A 20,646-nucleotide genomic window follows, 5' to 3' on the forward strand; every position below is an offset into this window, starting at 1 on the left:
AAGATCGTGAAGTGGAAAATCCCATTCTTGGCCTTGAGGGAAGGTAATCTGTCATCCTTATTGCCTGGTCTACACGTGACTCCAGGCCCACAGCAATCTGGTTGACTGCTAACTGCCCTCTGAAATATTCTAGCAAATTACTCAGTTGTATCGAACCATGAAAATAATTTGCAAGAAAAAACTAGAGGAGCCTTTCGACTTCAACCTCAGCATCAGTTTTGGACATGGCAAAGGCACACACAGCCCAGTCAATCTTGCAAAGTCATCCTCACTAACCTCTAGGAATTTGTGACAATATTAGGTAAATTGTCCCATTGACTAGCTGAGCAACAAACTGACCAACAAATTATAACTAACAGCTGATATCTCAGACTTGTCCATTATCATCCTTGTATGTGCCCTGATCCATCAACAAGGTAGACCCACTACAGAAGTGTACAGTCAGAAGGCAGTGAGTCCTCAACATTGTGGATGCAATGAAGTCTCATGGCATCAGGTCAAACATGGGCAAGAAAGCCTCCCGCTGATTTCCCGCTGCACTCACTCCTCCATGTTGACCACATTTGGAAGGAGCAATGAGGCTCGTAAGGGCACAGAATGTAACCTGTATGAGACTTTAATGTTCATCACCAAGAAAGGCTCTGTAGCACCAATGCCAAATCCTGAAGGATATAGGTGGCAGACTCCGATTATGGCAGGTTGTGTGAGGAACAATGAGAGACACGCCTATAGACCTCATCCTCGCCTATATGTCCATGACAGTGTCGGTAGGAGTGACCACGGCAGCCTTTGTGGAGATGAAGCCTTCTCCACTGAGGGCATCCTCCATTGTGTTCTGCAGCACTGCCACTGGGGTAAATGAATTAGATTCAGGACAAGTCTGGCAGCTCGGTGAAGCACGGTGGTCCATCAACTGCAGCAGAATTGTTTTCCACCACAATCGTAAACTTGAGCATAGCATATCCCTCAGCCTATCATTATCATCAAACCAAAGTGTCGACACTAGTTCAATGAGGAGTATTAGAGAGCATGCCTCGGCATAAGGTGGCAATCTGGTGAAGCTACAACATGGGATTACTTGTATGCTAAACAGTAGAATGAGCGTGCTAATTCAGACATAAGTGATCCTCCTGAATCAGGTCAAAGCTCTGTAGTCCTATCACATCCAGTCATGACTGGTTGTGGACAATTAAACAGCAAAGGGGGAAACTCCCTGGACATCTTGGTCTTCAATGATGACTGAAGTTGGCACGAGAGCGAAAGATGACATGTCCACTGACATCTTCAGCCAGAAATGCCAAGTGGATGATGCATTTCCACTTCCATCTAAGGCCTGCATTTTCACAGAGACAAGTCCTCAGCCAATCCAATTTACTCCATATGATATCAAGAAATGGCTGAGTGCACTGGATATAGCAACTGCTATGGACCATGATGGCATTCTGGCTGTAATGCTGAATAATTATGTTCCAGAAATAATCATCTCCTTACTGAGCTATTCCAGTACAGCTGAAAGACTGGCACCTACCCCACCATGTGGAAAATTGGCCACATATGTCTTGTGCGCATAAAGCTGGTATTTAGCCTGTGATGGGAGGGGTTGGGATTTCCAGGGAAGGTCTGATGATGGCCAGTCGGGTACTTAATTCCAGTGTGCCTTCCCCAATGGAGCTGAGCTCATACTCCTGCTTGTTCTCCAGCTCACGGAGTAGACCATCCTGTCTCCAAAACTAATTGGCCAGATTGGAAGAAAGAAAGAACTTGCACTTGTATAGCATGTTATTGTTGCATTTGGTACTTCAGATAGGTTCAAGTCCTGCTTTATATGCACAGGAGGACTTTAAACAGGAAAACTTAAATATATTAGATTACCTGTGAAAGGACATTCAATTCAGTGCTATCTCAATTCTCCTCCTGTCCTGAATGTTTTACGTTATCATTTTTAAAAAGCCGGAACTGAGTTTTCATTGCAAATCTAAGTATGGCCCAATCCCGTTAAAATAACCTAATTGGATTGGATCAGTTTCTTGATCCAGCCATGCACTCTGTGTCAAATTTAATCTTTGTACCAAGAATGGATTCTTTAATACGAGGTTATGGTTGGTAGACATTTTAAGATCAATCAATAATGTTAATATCAGGTTTTTATTTTTGTGCCAAACCAATAAAATAGTATTTTTTTTAAACTGTTTGGTCATAGGTTATGTCAATATACTTCTAAACATATTTTAGAGAGTGTAAGAACAATGGAAGAAGGCAAGAAATTGAACTTATGTAGCATGTTGTTGTTGCCATTAAGGTGTTTTAGATGGGTTCAAATCCTCTCAAAGCAGCTAATCAAATTTAAACTCAATTAATTAATCTGGAATTGAAAGTTAGTTTCAGTAATGGTGACCATGAAACAATCATTGATTGTTGCAAAAATCCATCCGGTTCACTGACGTTATCTAGGGAAGGCAATCTGCCATCCTTACCTGGTCTGGCCCACATGTGACTCCAGGTCCACAGTAATAATTGACTCTTAACTGCCCTCTGAAATGACCTGGCAAACTACTCAGTTCAAGGCTAATTAGGGATGGATAACAAATGTTGACCATGGCAGCGATGTAATCCCAGGTGTAGTGATTCCGCTAACATTTCATTTTGTGTGCAGCCTTATCGAAAGCCTTCTGAAAATCCTTTACAATAGATTCTAGTATTTCCCTACGACTGACATCAGGCTGACAGCTCTATAGTTCCCCTGTTTTCTCGCTCCCTCCTTTCTTAGGTAGTGGGGTTACATTTGCCACCTTCCAATCTGCATGAAATATTCCAGAATCTATAGAACTTTGGAAGATGACCACCAACACACCCTTTATCTCTACAGCCACCTCTTTCAACATTCTGGGATGTAGATCATCAGGTCTAGGGAATTTATCAACTTTCAGTCCTCATAATTTCTCCAGTACTACTTTTTTACTAACACTAATTTCTTTCAGTTTCTCATTCTCACTAGTCACTTAGTACTCTGGTATTTCTGAGAGGTTTTTTGTATCTTCTTCCATGAAGTGGAGATGCCGGCATTAGACTGGGGTGGACAGTAAGGTGTTTTCAGATAGGTTCAAATAGTATGTTCCTGCCCCTGCCACAGGACTTAGTCTCAAAATGGGAAATTCCACCTCATATATTTGCTTTACTTCTCTGCCATTTCCTTATTCCTCAGGATAAATTCTCCTATCTCTGCCTGTAGTGGGCTAACCCACTCTGTTTTACACACGTATAGAAGTTTTTACAGTCTGTTTTTATGTTTCTCTTTCATTTAATCATATTCTTTTTCTTTTTCTGCATCAGTTTCTTGATCCTCCTTTGCTGAATATTAAAATGCTTCCAATCCTCAGGCTTGCTACTTTTGGCAACTTAATAAGCCTCTTCCTTTGATCTAATACAATCTTTAAATTTTCTTGTTAGGCACGGGTAGATCACTTTTCCTGTTGGCTTTTTGTAATATCGAATGAATATATATTTGATGTAATCCATGTATTAATACTTAAACTCTAGCATTGCCTGTCAACCCTCCTATACCTTTCAGTGTCGTTTTCCAATCTACCACAACCAGCTTGCCCCTCATACTGTTGTAGGTTTTCGTGTTTAGATTTAAAACCCTAGTTCCTTCATGGAAGACTCTATCATACTGTGGTCAAGCTTCTCCAAAGGCTCCTTTGCAATGAAATTATATTTGGCCTTTTCTCATTGCCTAATACTAGACCTCAAATGGTTTGTTCACTAGTTGGTTCCTCAACATTCTGTTCCAGAAAGCTATCTTGTAGAAGACGAACCCAAACTTCCAACAGGCTATTGCCTCATAGGACACAGTATGCGGAGGGTCTCCCAGTTAGTTTAAAGCCCGAAAGCATCTCTTAAAGAAAGTTTAGCAGACTGAAGGGATGTGCTGATGGAAGTTGCTGCCTGTACTATTGGAAGAGTAAGTAGGGAACATATCACACAGACTCTGACAACCCCGATGCCATTTTATGTTCGAACAAGCATTGATTGGCACAAGGAGGGTCTTCCAGCCCTTACATGGGAGGAAATCCCATCTTCGGGAGCTGCCGGCCAATCAGATTGGCCAGCAACCCTCCAGTCCCTCCAGCAACACGCTGCAGAGGCTGGAAGAGGAACTGCACCATGCAACCTGAGATTACGTCCTGGATTTTGGAGAGCCGGCAAGTGAAAGAGGTCCCAATGGAGGTCTCAGAGGACAGGCTGAGGAAGGGTGGGTTAGATTTGAACATGCCTTAAAGGGGTGCTCCAGGTCAGTAAGGGGCTTCTGAAGGAATTGCCCCCCACCTCTTCCCCGCCCCCCACCATTTCCATCCGGATTTAACGTTCCTTATTTCTGGGTCCTCTTAAGGACTTTAATTGGGACAAGGGTGGGCTTCTCATTGGAGAACCTGCCCACCACAGTGTAAAATCAGTGGTGAGGACAGGGCAGGCCATGCACCTCCAACTTGTCTCCTCCGCCCTCCCTACCTCAGAGCCCACCTGGGGGGGGGGGGGGGGGTGGGTGTCAGTGTAAAGGCTCCAGCCCTAGAGTTATTGATGTTTCCGTGAGTGCCAGAAGGGACATTCCTATTCCCCACAGCCCCGCACTTGTACCAAGGAAGCATGGTTAGAGATGGTGCATCACCCTGCGGACCTGAACCTCACACCAGAAAAGACGTGTGAAATACGTGTAGCCATATTATGTGTACAGCATTTAAAATTAGTGCGTGCAACTAAAATGGTGAGACTGGCTGCAGCTGTGGGGAAGTCAGCAATTTGCTTTGGACAATACTGAGAAATGGTAATAACGTTGAAAGTATTTCTTTGTAGCATGCTTTGTGTGTGATAGCAGGTTGTATCAATAAATTCAGAGTGAATTGCGTGCTGATAGGTAAGTGATGTTAGTAATATTAGAATACATTGAACAGCAGGTGAAAGAACACCACTGTTTTGTTACAAGATGATAGGTTAGGGATTTGATCAAAGCTAAATGGAGACTGAGAGTGTGGTTGAAAGATGCAGTGACTAGGAATAAAGGTCATCTTAAACAGTGGCAATAAAAATAAAATAACAATGCCAAATCCACTGTCTACGACAGAACAGGTCCAAAAGAGGCCAGGATTTGAATTAGAATTTCCCAGGTGGCCTTGTCTGGACCTCTGCAGGTCTCTTACAAGTCAATGATATAGGGGAGATGGGATTGGATGCTCCCTATGCAGGGAATTCCCACTAAACCAATTCAAATAGGACCTGGTATATCGAGTCAGATATGATGCTCTTCAGAATGACTTAAGTCAAGTACAATATTTGGATTGATCCCTTTATATACTGCACAGGGGAGTTACTGCATGGGGAGGGCCAACAGGGCAAACCCCTTCCTCCCCAATCCTTGTCAGAATTTTTGACTGCATAGAGCAATGGAGACCCAAGACATGTCCACGGTTGGTGTGGAATTCCTCATTCAGGTGAAGTGCCCTCCTGGTTATTCTGCAAACTCTGTGGCAGGATCACCTCTGGAATGCACCATTGCAAAGAACATTGATGTAACTGCCATGATGGCAGATCACCCTTTAAAGGACTCACCGGTTTGAAATAGGATCAGTAAAGTTATTAATGACTAGAGGTGAACATCTAAATCAAAGCAAGTGAATAGTGAAGTAAGGGAAATGGAAGTAAGGAAAAAGGAAAGTATGAGATGGAGGATAATAAGATCAAAGGTACATCTTTGATAAATTGATTAGCTGGCATATCTAAGGGGCAACCTATCATCTTGTAACAAACAGTGATGTTCTATCACCTGCTGTTCAATGTATTCTAATGTTACTAACATCACTTACCTATCAGCATGCAATTCACCTCTTGAGTCCATGAGGCCTGGAAGGCCTGCTACTGTCCAATTAAAGTGCCTGATTGGCACTTAACCCAACGGGCCTTCCCAAAAGGAGGCAATGCAGAGCTCTCACCAACTCTCCAGCTGCCAGGTAAAATCCCCATTGCTTCCATTGAATACCACCCCAAAACTGCACACACTACTGTAGATGTGGTTCACTGGTAGCAAGACTTTCTTCACCTTGTACTCCTGTCCCCTTGCAGTAAAGGCCAAATTGCCATTTGCCTTTGCTTGCTATACATGTCCGCTAATTTTGTGTTCCTTGTACAAGTACACCCGCGTCTCACCGGAATCGACATTTACAAATCTTACGCCTTTTAAAAAGTATTCTGCTCTTCTATTCTTGCTACCAACATTGTCATGCAAATTGGAGATTTCACTTTAGCACAAGTGAGCATTCTTCAAAATTCAAAAGCTGATGATTTGTGACTCGGTAGTTTGCTACTCCTGACCTGCGAGTATATGTTGCAGATGCTAATGCAGAAGCAAGTAAGAAGAGATTTCTTTCCCTGGCACTGACACCATCAATGATTGAAAAATAAAGAGCATCACCGGTGCCCAGAACTGAATGTCTGGGGTTTTGCTATTTATTTTACATCTAACTGCAAATATACAACATAGAAATCTTTCAACAAATCCATGCCTGAAAAAATACTTACTGACATACCTGTTAGTGAAGCCATTGATTTCCAGAAGAATAGTGGACCCATGATATAAGTGCACTGCATTTATTTAAAATAAATTTACCGAATGACTGAAGCAATGACATTGATTGCAAAATCAATACATGGATGGATTGCGAGTAGACAAAATGCTCATCAGAATTTTAGTGCGATTTCCACAAAAGCGCATAGATATTGAGGGCAAAAGAATTAAAGTTCGGTGGATTCCAATAGCCCCTAGAGTCACAGATTATATTACTGAAGTCTTCCCGTGATTAATTGTAAGAGCAATTTTTTAAAAGTTGTTGTGTAATGTAGCTTGAGATAGGATGTTGGGAATTTGAGTTCTAATGCTTATCTGGTGTCTCGCTCTTGAGGTGTTTCTTAGGTTTCCAGTCTGTAGGTATAGTAGAAACTGTCTGGATCATTTTAACAGCATGGATCAGCATCCCACTCTACTGAGAGGAAGACACTGCATTTAGAGAAGTTCCATTCATATCCTTTTAGTCTTGAACTTTCTTCGAGATTGGCACCACTAGGGCTCCTCTCCTATTGGACAGATCCAACTTGCATCAAACTCAGAAAAACAACTGGAAATGACAGGCTTTCTCATTTTTCCCGCATTTGTTTTATGTATTTTTAGGATAAATGTTGATTGCAAATTTGTCAGTATTTGATACTTTTAGTTTAGTTTATTTATTAGTGTCACAGTTAGGCTTACATTAACACTGCAATGAAGTTACTGTGAAAATCCCCTAGTCGCCACACTCCAGCGCCTGTTCGGGTTACACTGAGGGAGAATTTAGCGTGGCCTATGCACCTAACCAGCACGTCTTTCAGACTGTGGGAGGAAACCAGAGGACCCGGAGGAAACCCACAGAGACACGGGGAGAACGTGCAGACTCCACACAGACAGAGTGAATGTTGGACCCTTGGAGGACGAGAGGGGGGAGTTAATAGTGGGAAATGAGGATATGGCTGAGTCTTTAAATAAGTTTTTTGTGTCGGTCTTCACGGTGGAGGACACAAATAGTTTGCCAAATATTAACGATAGAGGGTTGGCAGCAGGAGAAATACTTAATACAATTAATGTTACCAGAGAGGCAGTGCTGGGTAGACTAATGGGACTGAAGGTGGACAAGTCCCCGGGTCCGGATGGAATGCATCCCAGGGTATTGAAAGAAATGTCAGAGGTAATAGTGGATGCGTTAGTGATTATTTATCAAAACTCGTTGCATTCTGGGGTAGTGCCGGTTGATTGGAAAACGGCTAATGTTACGCCGCTGTTTAAAAAAGGAAGGAGACAAAAGGCGGGTAACTATAGGCCGGTCAGCTTAACATCTGTAGTAGGGAAAATGCTGGAATCCATTATTAAAGAGGAGATAGCAGGGCATCTGGATAGAAATGGTTCGATCAATCAGACGCAGCATGGATTCATGAGGGGAAAGTCGTGCTTGACGAACATGTTGGATTTTTATGAAGATGTGACTAGGGCGGTTGATGGAGGAGAACCGGTGGATGCGGTGTTTTTGGATTTCCAAAAGGCGTTTGATAAGGTGCCCCATAAAAGGCTGCTGAAGAAGATTAGGGCACACGGAGTTGGGGGTAGTGTGTTAAAGTGGATTGGGGACTGGCTATCCGACAGGAAGCAAAGAGTCGGAATAAATGGGTGTTTTTCCGGTTGGAGGAAGGTAACTAGTGGCGTGCCGCAGGGATCGGTACTCGGGCCGCAACTATTTACCATTTATATAGATGATCTGGAGGAGGGGACGGAGTGTAGGGTAATGAAGTTTGCAGACGACACAAAGATAAGTGGAAAAGTGAATCGTGTGGAGGACGGAGAAGATCTGCAGAGAGATTTGGACAGGCTGAGTGAGTGGGCGAGGATATGGCAAATGGAGTATAACGTTGATAAATGCGAGGTTATACACTTTGGAGGAAATAATAACAAATGGGATTACTATCTCAATGGAAACAAATTAAAACATGCTACCGTGCAAAGGGACCTGGGGGTCCTTGTGCATGAGATGCAAAAGCCCAGTCTGCAGGTACAACAGGTGATCAAGAAGGCAAATGGGATGTTGGCCTATATCGCGAGGGGGATAGAATATAAAAGCAGGGATGTCTTGATGCACCTGTACAGGGCATTGGTGAGGCCGCAGCTGGAATACTGTGTGCAGTATTGGTCCCCTTATATGAGGAAGGATATATTGGCATTGGAGGGAGTGCAGAGAAGGTTCACCAGGTTGATACCGGAGATGAGGGGTTTGGATTATGAGGAGAGGCTGAGGAGATTGGGTTTGTACTCGTTGGAGTTTAGAAGGATGAGGGGGGATCTTATGGAGACTTATAAGATAATGCGGGGGCTGGATAGGGTGGAGGCGGAGAGATTCTTTCCACTTAGTAAGGAAGTTAAAACTAGAGGACACAGCTTCAAAATAAAGGGGGGTCGGTTTAGGACAGAGTTGAGGAGGAACTTCTTCTCCCAGAGGGTGGTGAATCTCTGGAATTCTCTGCCCACTGAGGTGGTGGAGGCTACCTCGCTGAATATGTTTAAAGCGCGGATGGATGGATTCCTGATCGGTAAGGGAATTAAGGGTTATGGGGATCAGGCGGGTAAGTGGTACTGATCCACGTCAGATCAGCCATGATCTTATTGAATGGCGGGGCAGGCTCGAGGGGCCAGATGGCCTACTCCTGCTCCTATTTCTTATGTTCTTATGACAGTCACCCAAGCCGGGAGTCGAACCCTGGTCCCTGGCGCTGTGAGGCAGCAGTGCTAACCATTGTGCCACCATGCCGCCCCAATATTGATACAGGGTGATATGAACTGTTATAAATGTTTCCCAAAATTTTTTTTTCCACAACATGCATATATATCATAGAATCGTAGAATCACTGCAGTGCAGAAGGAGGCCATTTTGCCCCATCGGTTCTGCATGGACAACAATCCCACCAAATCCCTCCCTGCAATCCCACCTATTTACTCTGCTAATCCCTCTGGCACTAAGGCACAATTTAGCACGGCCAATCAACCTAACCCACATATCTTTGGAGTGTTGGAGGAAACCGGAGCACCCAGAGAAAACCCACGTGGACACCGGAGAGTGTGCACCCTCAACCACACAGACAGTCACCCGAGGCCGGTATATAGTACATACATCTATTTAGATGGTCCAACATGTTTCATGTGGCATGACATGGAGAAGAGGGAACCCAGCTGAGCAAAACTACTATAAGACATAGGAGCAGAAGTAGGCCATTCAGCCCATCGAGTCTGCACATGCTGTCTGGAATTTTCCAGACAACAGGCGGGCCCCCTCTGAAGGGGCCTCGCCTACCACGTGCAAGAAGAAATCAGCAATAAATATGAAATACTCCCAGTATCTGGGTGTTTTCCCTCCACGTAACTTTACCAATTACCCACTTTGCTCCTCTCGACAAAGTCAAGATTTTTTAGTTTGCCAGCTCAATGATTAGTAAGCAGCTGTCTTCTTTCAGCACAACCCACCTGCATCCACATAATGCATAACATTCACCGCTGCTATTGTGACAATTACAGCAACCTCCGCAATACACACAGCGTGTTTCTGTCTGAAGATGGTGCACATCGCTGTTCAAATCAGGCCAATACCATGACCCTGACAAATCATGTTCAGTGAAGCCCCAATTTAAACTCTGGGTGGATGGGGCCAAGGTGAGAGAGAAAGCCTCCTGCCACCAGCCTCGTGAGACTTGGGTGATCTTAATTCCGGATGGAAGGGGCATGAATGCCAGCTCACTGTCAGCTAGAAACTGGCAAGAAAAGGCCTCGAGCTTATGGGCATGAGTAGAATGTGAGGCAGCAGAGGGACTGCCACTGGGAACCACAGGAACTGCCTGTGACACTGGGGTTTGTCAAGAGAGACAGACTTCAGGTAGGGGAGAGCCTGGGCCAGAGGAGACCTAAATTATCCTTGTGGGCTCTATTCCTGCAGAAGCCCACATGGGAAGCTTTTTCAATATCTTAAAAAATTAATCTATATGGGCCTTCCTGGTCCCGATTCTTCCCTCCAACATGCAGGTGACTAGTAACAATAGTATTCTGGTTTCACAAAGGGACCTCAATCTGAATATCTCAAACGGGCAGGTCTCCTCATTGTCTGGTCATAGAAACATCAAACCTAGAAGCAGGAGTGGGCCATTTGGCCTTTCGAACCTGCTCCGCCATTAATTATGATCATGTCTGATCATCAAATTAAATATCCTGGTCGGAGAAGCAGGTTAAAATGGACAGGAATGGGAAAGGAGTGGGATGTTGGCAGGTATATCTCCTCAACAATTGTAACTGGCCGCTTATCTGATTTTCACTGGTTGAGAGTGGTTTAAATCACTCCTTTAAAAGTCATGTGGCATTACCAGCATGAACATTGTCCTGATCCCACCATCAGGCTGAAATGTGAGTGGGAAACTCATAAATGCTGTCATCGGTACCCAAAGGCAGATTTTGGATGAGGCGGCCACTAAAGTGGATACCTCGGGGAACTTCATTTCATTAAAGGCTACCAAATCTGGAGGCATCAGCAGCCCAGCCCCACTGTGGAGGTGGGTGCTGCTGAAGTATGTGGGATCCATGAGGGTGGATCAAGATGGAGGTGCTGTCTGAAGGTTTAACATACAAGATGTGATCACAGGCCGCAGTTAGCCCAGCAAGCTCCGTGCCGCTGGTAATGGCGGCTGCATGGGGAGTAGGGGGAGGGGAATTAAAGGAGGCATCACTGGTAACCTCCCCCCCCCCCCCCCCCCCAAACATCCCCCACGGCTATCTTCCAAGAGGTCACCCCCATCCAGTGTATGGGCTTCAGCCTCAGAGAGGGGCCTACCTGTTGTCTGGAAAATTCCAGACAGCTGGTGAAGAGTGTCTCAATTGTCACTTTAATTGGCTACCCACCACTGGTTATTGCAGTAATTAGGTCCACTGTTCAAGGATTGATGACTAGAAACCATTTTTTTTTTAGCATCCTCTGACAAAGCCTGGAGTGCCATTTAGTATTGAACACCTATAGTACAGGAGACTATTCAGCCCATCGAGTCTGTACCAACCACAATCCCACCCAGGCTCTGTACTCGTAACCCCATGTATTTACCCTGCTAGTCCCCCTGACACTAAGGTCAATTTATCATGGCTAATCAACCTAACCCGCACATCTTTGCATTGTGGGAGAAAACCAGAGCACCTGGTGGAAACCCACGCAGACATGGGGAGAATGTACAAACTCCACACAGACAGTGACCCAAGGCCAGAATTGAACCTGGGTCCCTGGCGCTGTGAGGCAGCAGTGCTAACCACTGTGCTGTACATACATACAGTTTGAGACTAGCTTATCACAGATCAACTGTATAAAACGCAAACAAAACACATCTGAACATTCTGTTTTAAAAACACAATTACCCCCAAAAGAAAGACTATAGAAAGAGAACTAGTCATTCCCTGACTTTTGTGATCTTTGGACCTGATGTTTCACCAAGGAGGGAAGTCAAGTAACTAACAAGAAGCATCCAACGTCCAAGTTGGCGTGCAAACTACACAACCACTTTCCAGATCCAGACTACCTATGAACTACAACAGCAGAGGACCCCCGGTATTTATGATCTGAAATGATCCATCATAATGTTTGGAAATCTATAATAGATTGTCAGTAGAGGAATGTACTGCTATTTGTAGCTGCTGATCACCGATAGAAATACCATGGGACAATATCCTGTAAGTACAGGGAGTTTTTCTGACCTTAGGCATCATGTAACAGCCGAAATGCATGATTGCCCTGCAGTTTGTGTTTTTGTTTGAGGGGCTCACTTGGTTGAGTCAACTGAAGTGACACTAGATCTCTGACAAAACACGAACTGTGACCGCTTTCAGTGCACTACGTTTCACTGTGATATCACCTTGTCAAGCAGCAAATAAGATGAAAGACACTACTTGCATTCTTCTCACGCAAACCTTTCACTGGAATAATTCATTTAGTTCCACCTGAAAACTGGGCGAACATACGGGATAAGCTCGAAACCACAGTCGGAGGACAATGGAGCACACCGTTAACACACGGCAATCCTCTGTCCCCAATTTAAATGATGTGGGGATACCGGCGTTGGACTGGGGTAAACACAGTAAGAAGTCTCACAACACCAGGTTAAAGTCCAACAGGTTTATTTGGTAGCAAAAGCCACTAGCTTTCGAAGCGCTGCTTCTTCACCAGGTGAGTGGGAAATCCCACTCACCTGATGAAGGAGCAGCGCTCCGAAAGCTAGTGGCTTTTGCTCCCAAATAAACCTGTTGGACTTTAACCTGGTGTTGTGAGACTTCTTACCCAATTTAAACGGTCAGGTTAGCCATTTGAAATAAACTGTTAACTCCTCCCTTACCATAACCAGGAGTGAAGTGTCACACAAACATATTAAAAATGTTTCCACAATTATTACCAATAGTTGTTTAGTGGTACAGAACTTGAGTTTTTGCTGAAAAAAAAGACACGGCAAAGTTTTTTGTCTTGCACTCATCAGGACATATCGCAAGAATACCGATCAGGCCAGCCTGATCAGATTATTTCACACTGTATATCATGCAAACACATGGACAGGCCAAAGGCCGTCGCTTTTGGCCATGAAAAGCGCCCAGTCCCCGTCAGATTACCCAGGAAGGGCAAAGCATTTCAAATATATGAGCAACTGGTGAAGCTAGCTGTAACAATGCAGGAGCAACATGAGTGATATTCACCACTAACAAGATACTGTTATCAAACCAAAAAGATGTTCTGCCCATCACGCAAATTATTAATGTGGTATATGAATTTCAGTACCAATGTGATGCTAGGTATGTACGCCATGTATCCCAAAGACTGGCAAATCGCATCAAACAGCATGTCCCAGCCACTGTTTGCAACGGGCAAAATACAGACCATACCCAACCAACCTGTGCTTTCAAAACTCAAAATACACTGTCCAACGTTAAATGTGATTCCACAATTGGACAACATTTGTTAAAGAATCCTCATTGTGCTAAGAATTACGCTGACAACCAATTAAAAATTGTCTCGCCGTGTGACGCATTTACATGCACTGGAAGCTATATATATGAACACACACGGTGCTGTTCTTTGCAGATGGAAAGAACACGCACACACATTGCACCTGTTTCAGCTAAACAAAATAAGTGACAGCCATTTGCTGACTCATTCCTCCGGGAAACGCCTTGACCAATCAGGGTCAAGCTGCCTGGATTAAATTTCAAACAATGCTTGGCAGTTAACTGTCAGTCACCTGGTGCATTCTCCATGACAGCACCTCTACCTACCAGTCTATTCACCAACCATTCAGCTACAGTATAAATTGTTGTTTCCCCCTTCTTTGGCTGATTGTGTGAAGTGTCCTGATGAGTGCAAGATGGAAAATCTTCAACATGTCTCTTTTTTTAATCAAGATTGCCAATATATTCTTTCTCAGCTGATGTTTCTGTATGACTACTTTTGGAGTATTGGTTTTATAATGGAAGTGCTGTTTCATTATTGAAAAAAGTTGATACATATATAACTATTTATTATTTTGTTTAGGTCTATCAGCAGCAGCATCGCTACTGTCCCTTGCTTGGATGATAGCTTCCTACCAGAAGGTACTCCGTGACTCCAGAGATGACAAAATGCCCATGTCCTACAAGGCTGCTATTACACAGATTCTTTGGCATCTCTTCACCATTGCTGCTCGAGTGATTGCATTTTCCTTGTTTGCCTCGGTTTTCCAACTCTACTTTGGAATCTTTATTGTCAGTCACTGGTGCATCATGACCTTCTGGATCATTCATGGGGAAACAGACTTTTGTATGTCCAAGTGGGAGGAGATCATTTATAATATGGTTGTTGGAATTATCTACATTTTCTGTTGGTTTAATGTTAAGGAAGGGAGAACTCGGTGTCGAATGCTCATCTACTACTTCATTACGTTTTGTGAAAATGCGGCCTTGACTGTGCTGTGGTATTTGTACAGAGATTCCCGTACAACAGATTTTGAAGCCTTAATTATAGTTTGTGTAGTGTTTAGTAGTTTTGCTCTTGGAATATTCTTCATGTTTATATATTATGGTGCTTTGCACCCAAATGGGCCAATGTTTGGATCACAAGGAGGGTGCATTGATGGTAGCGAACAAGACACTGCTACACACATACCCGCCCAGGTTATAACAGTTCCTCCCCGATCAATGACACAGTGCCGGACTACAGTTGGCGAGCAAGTGCCGGCTGATCGAGACAGTTGCATGCCTGTTTTCCAGGTAAGGCCCAGTGTGCCCCCAACGCCAGTGTTGCGCACACTGCGGACAGAAGGGCCTGTTATCAGGATTGACTTACCCAGAAAACGGTATCCTGCTTGGGATGCGCACTTTATTGACAGGCGGCTGCGCAAAACCATCCTGGCCTTGGAATACACCTCACCTGCCACTCCACGCCTCCAGTACAGAAACCTTAGCTTCACACAGGAAGTACTGGAATACGAAACTACTGTGTAGTCACAAAACAAGCAGAGCTAGGTGCATGGAATCAAGTCACCCTTCCTAAAGGGGTTCAAGTCTATGTAGAATCATGGTGCACCGCAGGGGGTCACCCACCACTGACCTTGCTGCGTCATAATAGTGTGCAGAAAGCCTGTATCCACAAATGTGTCTTCAAAGGAGTTGTAACATGTTATTGATACAACATTCCAACTCCGGTCGAGTGGGATGGTCAGGTTTTGTTTTTGTTCTTGCCTTTTACAGAAAATGGAATTTGCGATCGTCAAAAAAAGAATTGAAAATGGGTGTGCGTCGCTCGATCATGAAGGGACACTGGTAACTGAAATGCTATCCTGAGTTTGAATAAGGAAGTACCAAACTTATGTTAGTCCTCTGATGATTTGCAAAAAAAAAAATGTATCATTGGTTTGCATGTTATGGTTGAAGAATCATGTCCAGATTTTACTGCAGCTTCACTGAAAATTTCCTTAAACTGTAATGAACTATTTGCCAAACAGTGACCAAATGTTGTTAGACTAATAACAGTACATCTGTGATACCTTATAGAAGTTAGACAACAAATGTCGATTGAAGTTTCAAAACCCATGTGCCCCCACGTATCTTATTTTTGATGTAAGCAGAATAGATATTTGGTTTAGTTTGAAGGTGGGATGGTTCTGACAAAGGAAAGGTGTTATGCACTCTTATTGAAAGAACGATTATCTTCTGCAAACAAAATATATGGACAATTAGAGTAACCGGTTTGCATTGTGATGGACCATACACATTTCAATGCAAAAACAAAATTAAAGCTGCAATATAGAATAGCAAGATATCATGACATTTTCAATCATTTAGCCAAACGTTTGGCACTCATTTTTTTCGACTCCAAACCGCAGTTAAGAAATATCCTGTGTCACTTTTAATATCTTATTTAAAACCATACAAACACAACAGAGCAAATTCTCAGGAAAAAATGGCTTTGAATAATTTTTAAAATGCAATGATTATTGAAATTTTAGTGTAGGGCTCCCTGTTTAAAAATATAAATTTTATTTTACAATGCATACAAGTTGAGTTGTATGTAGGTACAATATTTTTATAAATGTATTCCGTTAGTATGTCAGATTTACTTTCTACGTTATACTGCAGCTTTAAGCAGTGAATAGGCGGGTGCATCCATAACGATACACTGATCAAAACAACTAACCTCTCTTTAGGAAGACTTGTGTCTAAACCAGAAAACCCTCTCCGGTAATGGGGGTATCACCTTCCTATGCTGTTGACCTGATTGGTTTTCAAAGCACTTGGACCCTGGGAAAGAGAAAGACAGCAAGGTGACTGTTACTGCTACATCATATTGTGTTCTCTAATAGGGTGCATATCTGTATGAAATGGTACAATGATTGGAATAGGAATACTGTGCCAAATCAGAAGAGTGTTGCCTTTCACCTATCTGCTAGGTAATGGTACGAAATTAAATATTTCCTCCTCCTTGCCAAAGCAGACATGAGAGACGTGTTCACTCTGATTGCAACGGGTGCTAATTCACGTCTCTAGTGCATGAAGATTAAAAAATCAATGCTTGTTAGAAATAAACACATTTTACCAAGGGCTTTTTTGTTCCACGTGGAGGTTTAAATCAAGCGCCAGTGCTGCCTGTGGTGTAGATATCAAATTGTCGATTAATGTTACTTAAATATGAAAAGGCTATGGTCGTGAACTATAATGTACAGCTTGCAGTGAGTTATTGTAACGATTCAGGAAAGACAGTCTCTTAACCGGTTGCGAATATTCCAATTATAAGGACTTTGTTAGCAAGAAGTAAACCTCTTTCTTTTTCTCATGTCACATTCACCGAGTGATATGCAAACCTGCAGTTAATATGAAAATCAGTATCCAGTATTGAATAATGAGTCCAAAAGGATGGAAGAATAAAAATCATTTTACAATTGTCGTAAATCAGATTTTCACAACTAATTTTGGGAACTCTGCCTATGTGGAAATATGCAACGTTGCAGCAAGGAAAATGACACAAATCAGCTTAGCAATTAAACCCATTCATGTCCTTAGAATTTGCCTCTCAGGAGCGTTTTAAAACCAGCATGCAATTTTGTGTTTAAGCTGTGGTACTAACATAAAAATCAAATAGTGGCACTGATTTTTTTTGTGTGAAATTAGATGTGGCAGAGATATAAAGCAAATGAAAAACTGCACAGTGGGTGACACTACTGAGAGCCAACAGGAACTAACAGGGCCAATGAAGGTGCTTATCTTGAGATTGGTGCAATTAGTCTCAGCAAAACAATTTACTTTGAAATAAGGTGTAATAAAGATACAATATGTCACTAATGAACACTTTTTAAATCCACATGTGATTCACGAAAATGGTGGTAATCATCTGTAGAAAGAGTCTGTGTCCCTGTTATTCTTTAAATGCTGTTTTGATGATCTAAAAAAAACTTAAAACTCAAAGTGAAAAAGACAGCAAGAGGCAAATTGAAATGGTAATTAAGATATAAACACACCAGATTTTTTCGTGACAAACATCGAAATCGCTGGAATGGTTGGGTGAAATACATTTGAAATGGATTAAAGCATTTGAAAAAAGTATGTAATGTTTTAATTTTTGTAAAATACATGAAAGAAGCCAGAAATGATGGGTACATGTTCAAAATACTTTTACTTGAAGCATATTTTGTTCAATGTTTCTTTGCTAAACTATTATTAACAACGTTGTGAGATACTGATAATCGCAATAGCTATTGCCACAGTTGCCACATCTTAAAATGTTTGTATAATTACATCCCTAATTTGGAGCCTTACTTTACACACAACTATGGACCAGACTGTTGCTTACTGCCTGATGCAAAAACTAGTGAGATGATAAACAGTGCCTGCTTAGGCTCCTCAGATATGTTTCATTAGTATGGTCGCTGCCCAATGTAACACTAAGCAATGCAGAGCCTACGAACTCAGTTATGATTCCTGGTCTGGTCTTGTCTTAGTTGGCCACAGCTGAAGTGGGTGTGTAGGACTGCCGAAATTGGCCTCAGTAACCTAGGGCTAGGAAATAAGGAAAATGTGCCAAAGGTGACATTCATGCTCACTGTCCAATGACTCATTCTGGAATCTTTCTGATGCCAGCTAAAGACTCAATCTGTTGTTGTCCTTGGTCAAGTGACCAGCTAAACTGTCTAGATTCACACACGTGCCAATGGATGAGATGGCAAAGGGTGTGCAGATGCCTGTGGAAGCATAGCTCAGTAAAATTCAGCACTATCCAGATGAGTGGGAAGAACATTTGGGCAGGGAGAGTATTCGTGCCTGGACAGTGATGTGAGTGAAACTGATCCATTTAGTAGAAATGGCTAATTGATAATAAATGAATGTGTAAGTTTACACTATTGGTAGCTTTGATTTTCAATGTCACAAATTCAATACATTGTTCAAAATGGTGTGTGAGGACTGCAGCATTGCACAATGACCCAGAAGGTCAATGTACCATCTTTTTGCAAATACTCACATGAGTTTAGTCCTTATACTGATCTGGTTTGCTCATCAATAATGTACAAAGGGAGATGGTGATTCCAGTTGAGAATGCAGGTTAATTACTGACACCAAACTGTGAACTGAACATTATAGGCATTCACCAGTTTGCACATTACAGTTTGATGGGAGATTTGCTAATCTTGAAACTTGAATAGGTAAAATGGATGAAATATTGCATTGTTCACATCCAAGTGACAGTTGTAGATAGAATATGTGACGTATCTTTATTTGGGGATTACACATACAGTTGCTAAAATCACGTTCTTGGAGGCATTATATTTTTTCGGCTATGGAAAGTCAGTATCAGTGGACTCATAATAGAACCCAGACTGGGTGTCTTCTACTAATCAATTAGGCTGGCTTCAGGGGCCAGATAATAAATAAATTCCAAAGAAAATCTATGTGGTGACAATAATATATTCGTAACTGCATGAATGCAAAACTCATTAAGATTTTTCAAAGTTCTTTTCACTCGACTGCAATACCATTGCTTGGATGATTGTTTTGAAGACATTTTTAAGTTTGATTAAACACTTGATACAAAGAGATTAGCAAAAACTACAGTGAAAAATACAATAATTATTTACAGAATGCTTACACTTAAAGCTAAAAGATAATGTGCCATCTGAATGCTCACATTTTGTTGTGTGACCTGATCAGCTGCTTTTATTTTGCGTGAAATATCTACCTCAGATGTTTGTTATATAATTTTATTATAATTTTTGCAGAGGAAATGAATAGTTATTGTACAATAATGGAGTGAAGCAGAGAAAGAACTACTTCCTGGATTGTGTCATTCATTTTTCTTCGTGCTATTTTGGAGTGATATTGGTTAGAGAAACAAATTCTATGGCCTGGGTTTTGCGGTTATTGAGCGTATGCACTCGGTGGGCCCAGAAGCAGGTGCAAAACGTGCTTTTGGCCGCAATCGAATGCAATTTCACACTGGACAGCCAATAGACGGGCAGCCAGCATGGAACACGTTCTGGGAAAGGCCCAGCCCAACTGGGGAAGGTGGAAAAAGGCAGGTTTCCAAGAAAAAGGAGAACGCAGACTGCCACTTCAAATGGGCTCCCTCAAGGGGGACAGCTGCTAAGGAGCTGTGTCAGAGAGCTGCGGATCTGTACAAAATAAATCCCGATGGAAAAATGCTGCAAATTGTGCCTGGGCAGCACATTCCTCCATCCACATTCCACAACAATCGGTCCCCAGACTCCTTTTTTAAATTTTATTTCAGCCCTGTCCTGTCATTTCTTCCCGCCCTGGTTAGAGGTTGCGGCTAAAACATAAATACCGCCCGGCCCAATTGGTTGCCCGCTAACTGTAAAAGTAGACTGGCCATGTCAAATTGCTTTCAATTGACTCCTAAATTGCCTGCTTGATAGTCGATGGGCGTGCTTCCGACTACCCTCTGCATCTGCAGAATGTGCACGACATCTTCTTGTGCTTTCAGGGTGGGTGTGTGCCCACCTGAGCTTTGTAAAATTCTGGCCTATTTACCTGATGTAATGGGTAAAATGATAAGTTCCTTTGAGGAAGACTGGAGGAAGTATGCACGTGCTGTGATTCATCTTTTGATCCTGCTAAAGCATTATTAATTTTACATCTTCGCTGTTGTCTGTAATTGAAGCAAAAGCAATCCTAAATTTTTTAATTAAGGATTACATTTTACTACATGCTTTGTCATCAAAAATAATATAACTCAACATTAAATGCAAACATGCAGAGCATATCCATAGAAAACGCGCCCAAATTTTGCCTTTTTTTTGAGAGAGTAAAATATTAAGCTGTGTATCGGTGAAGAGGAAAGTTTTAACAGTATGGCGCAGTTTACAAGATCACAATGTAATTACGGTTGAGGAAGACCATCCAGTAGCTCAGTGGTAGAGCGCATGCTTCACGTGTATGAGGTCCCGGGTTCAATCCCTGGCATCTCCACAGATTTAAATCAAATAATAAATCAAATCGAAATCATTCATCCAGAAGAACCGAACAATCCTTTCCCC

At 42.5% G+C, this 20,646-nt stretch overlaps 1 protein-coding gene across 1 annotated transcript in view; it reads left to right on the top strand.

Moving 5' to 3' along the window:
- Positions 1-15,106, top strand: part of xkr7b (XK, Kell blood group complex subunit-related family, member 7b) — a 221,219-nt gene extending 206,113 nt beyond the window's left edge. The window contains exon 3 of the mRNA XM_078236072.1: positions 14,160-15,106. Within this exon, the coding sequence (XP_078092198.1) occupies positions 14,160-15,106 (947 nt within the window). The remainder of the gene's footprint in view (positions 1-14,159) is intronic.
- The last annotated feature ends 5,540 nt before the right edge of the window (positions 15,107-20,646 follow it).

This window comes from Mustelus asterias, chromosome 20 (genome assembly GCF_964213995.1).
Source record: "Mustelus asterias chromosome 20, sMusAst1.hap1.1, whole genome shotgun sequence".
NCBI classification, from domain to species: Eukaryota; Metazoa; Chordata; class Chondrichthyes; order Carcharhiniformes; family Triakidae; genus Mustelus; species Mustelus asterias.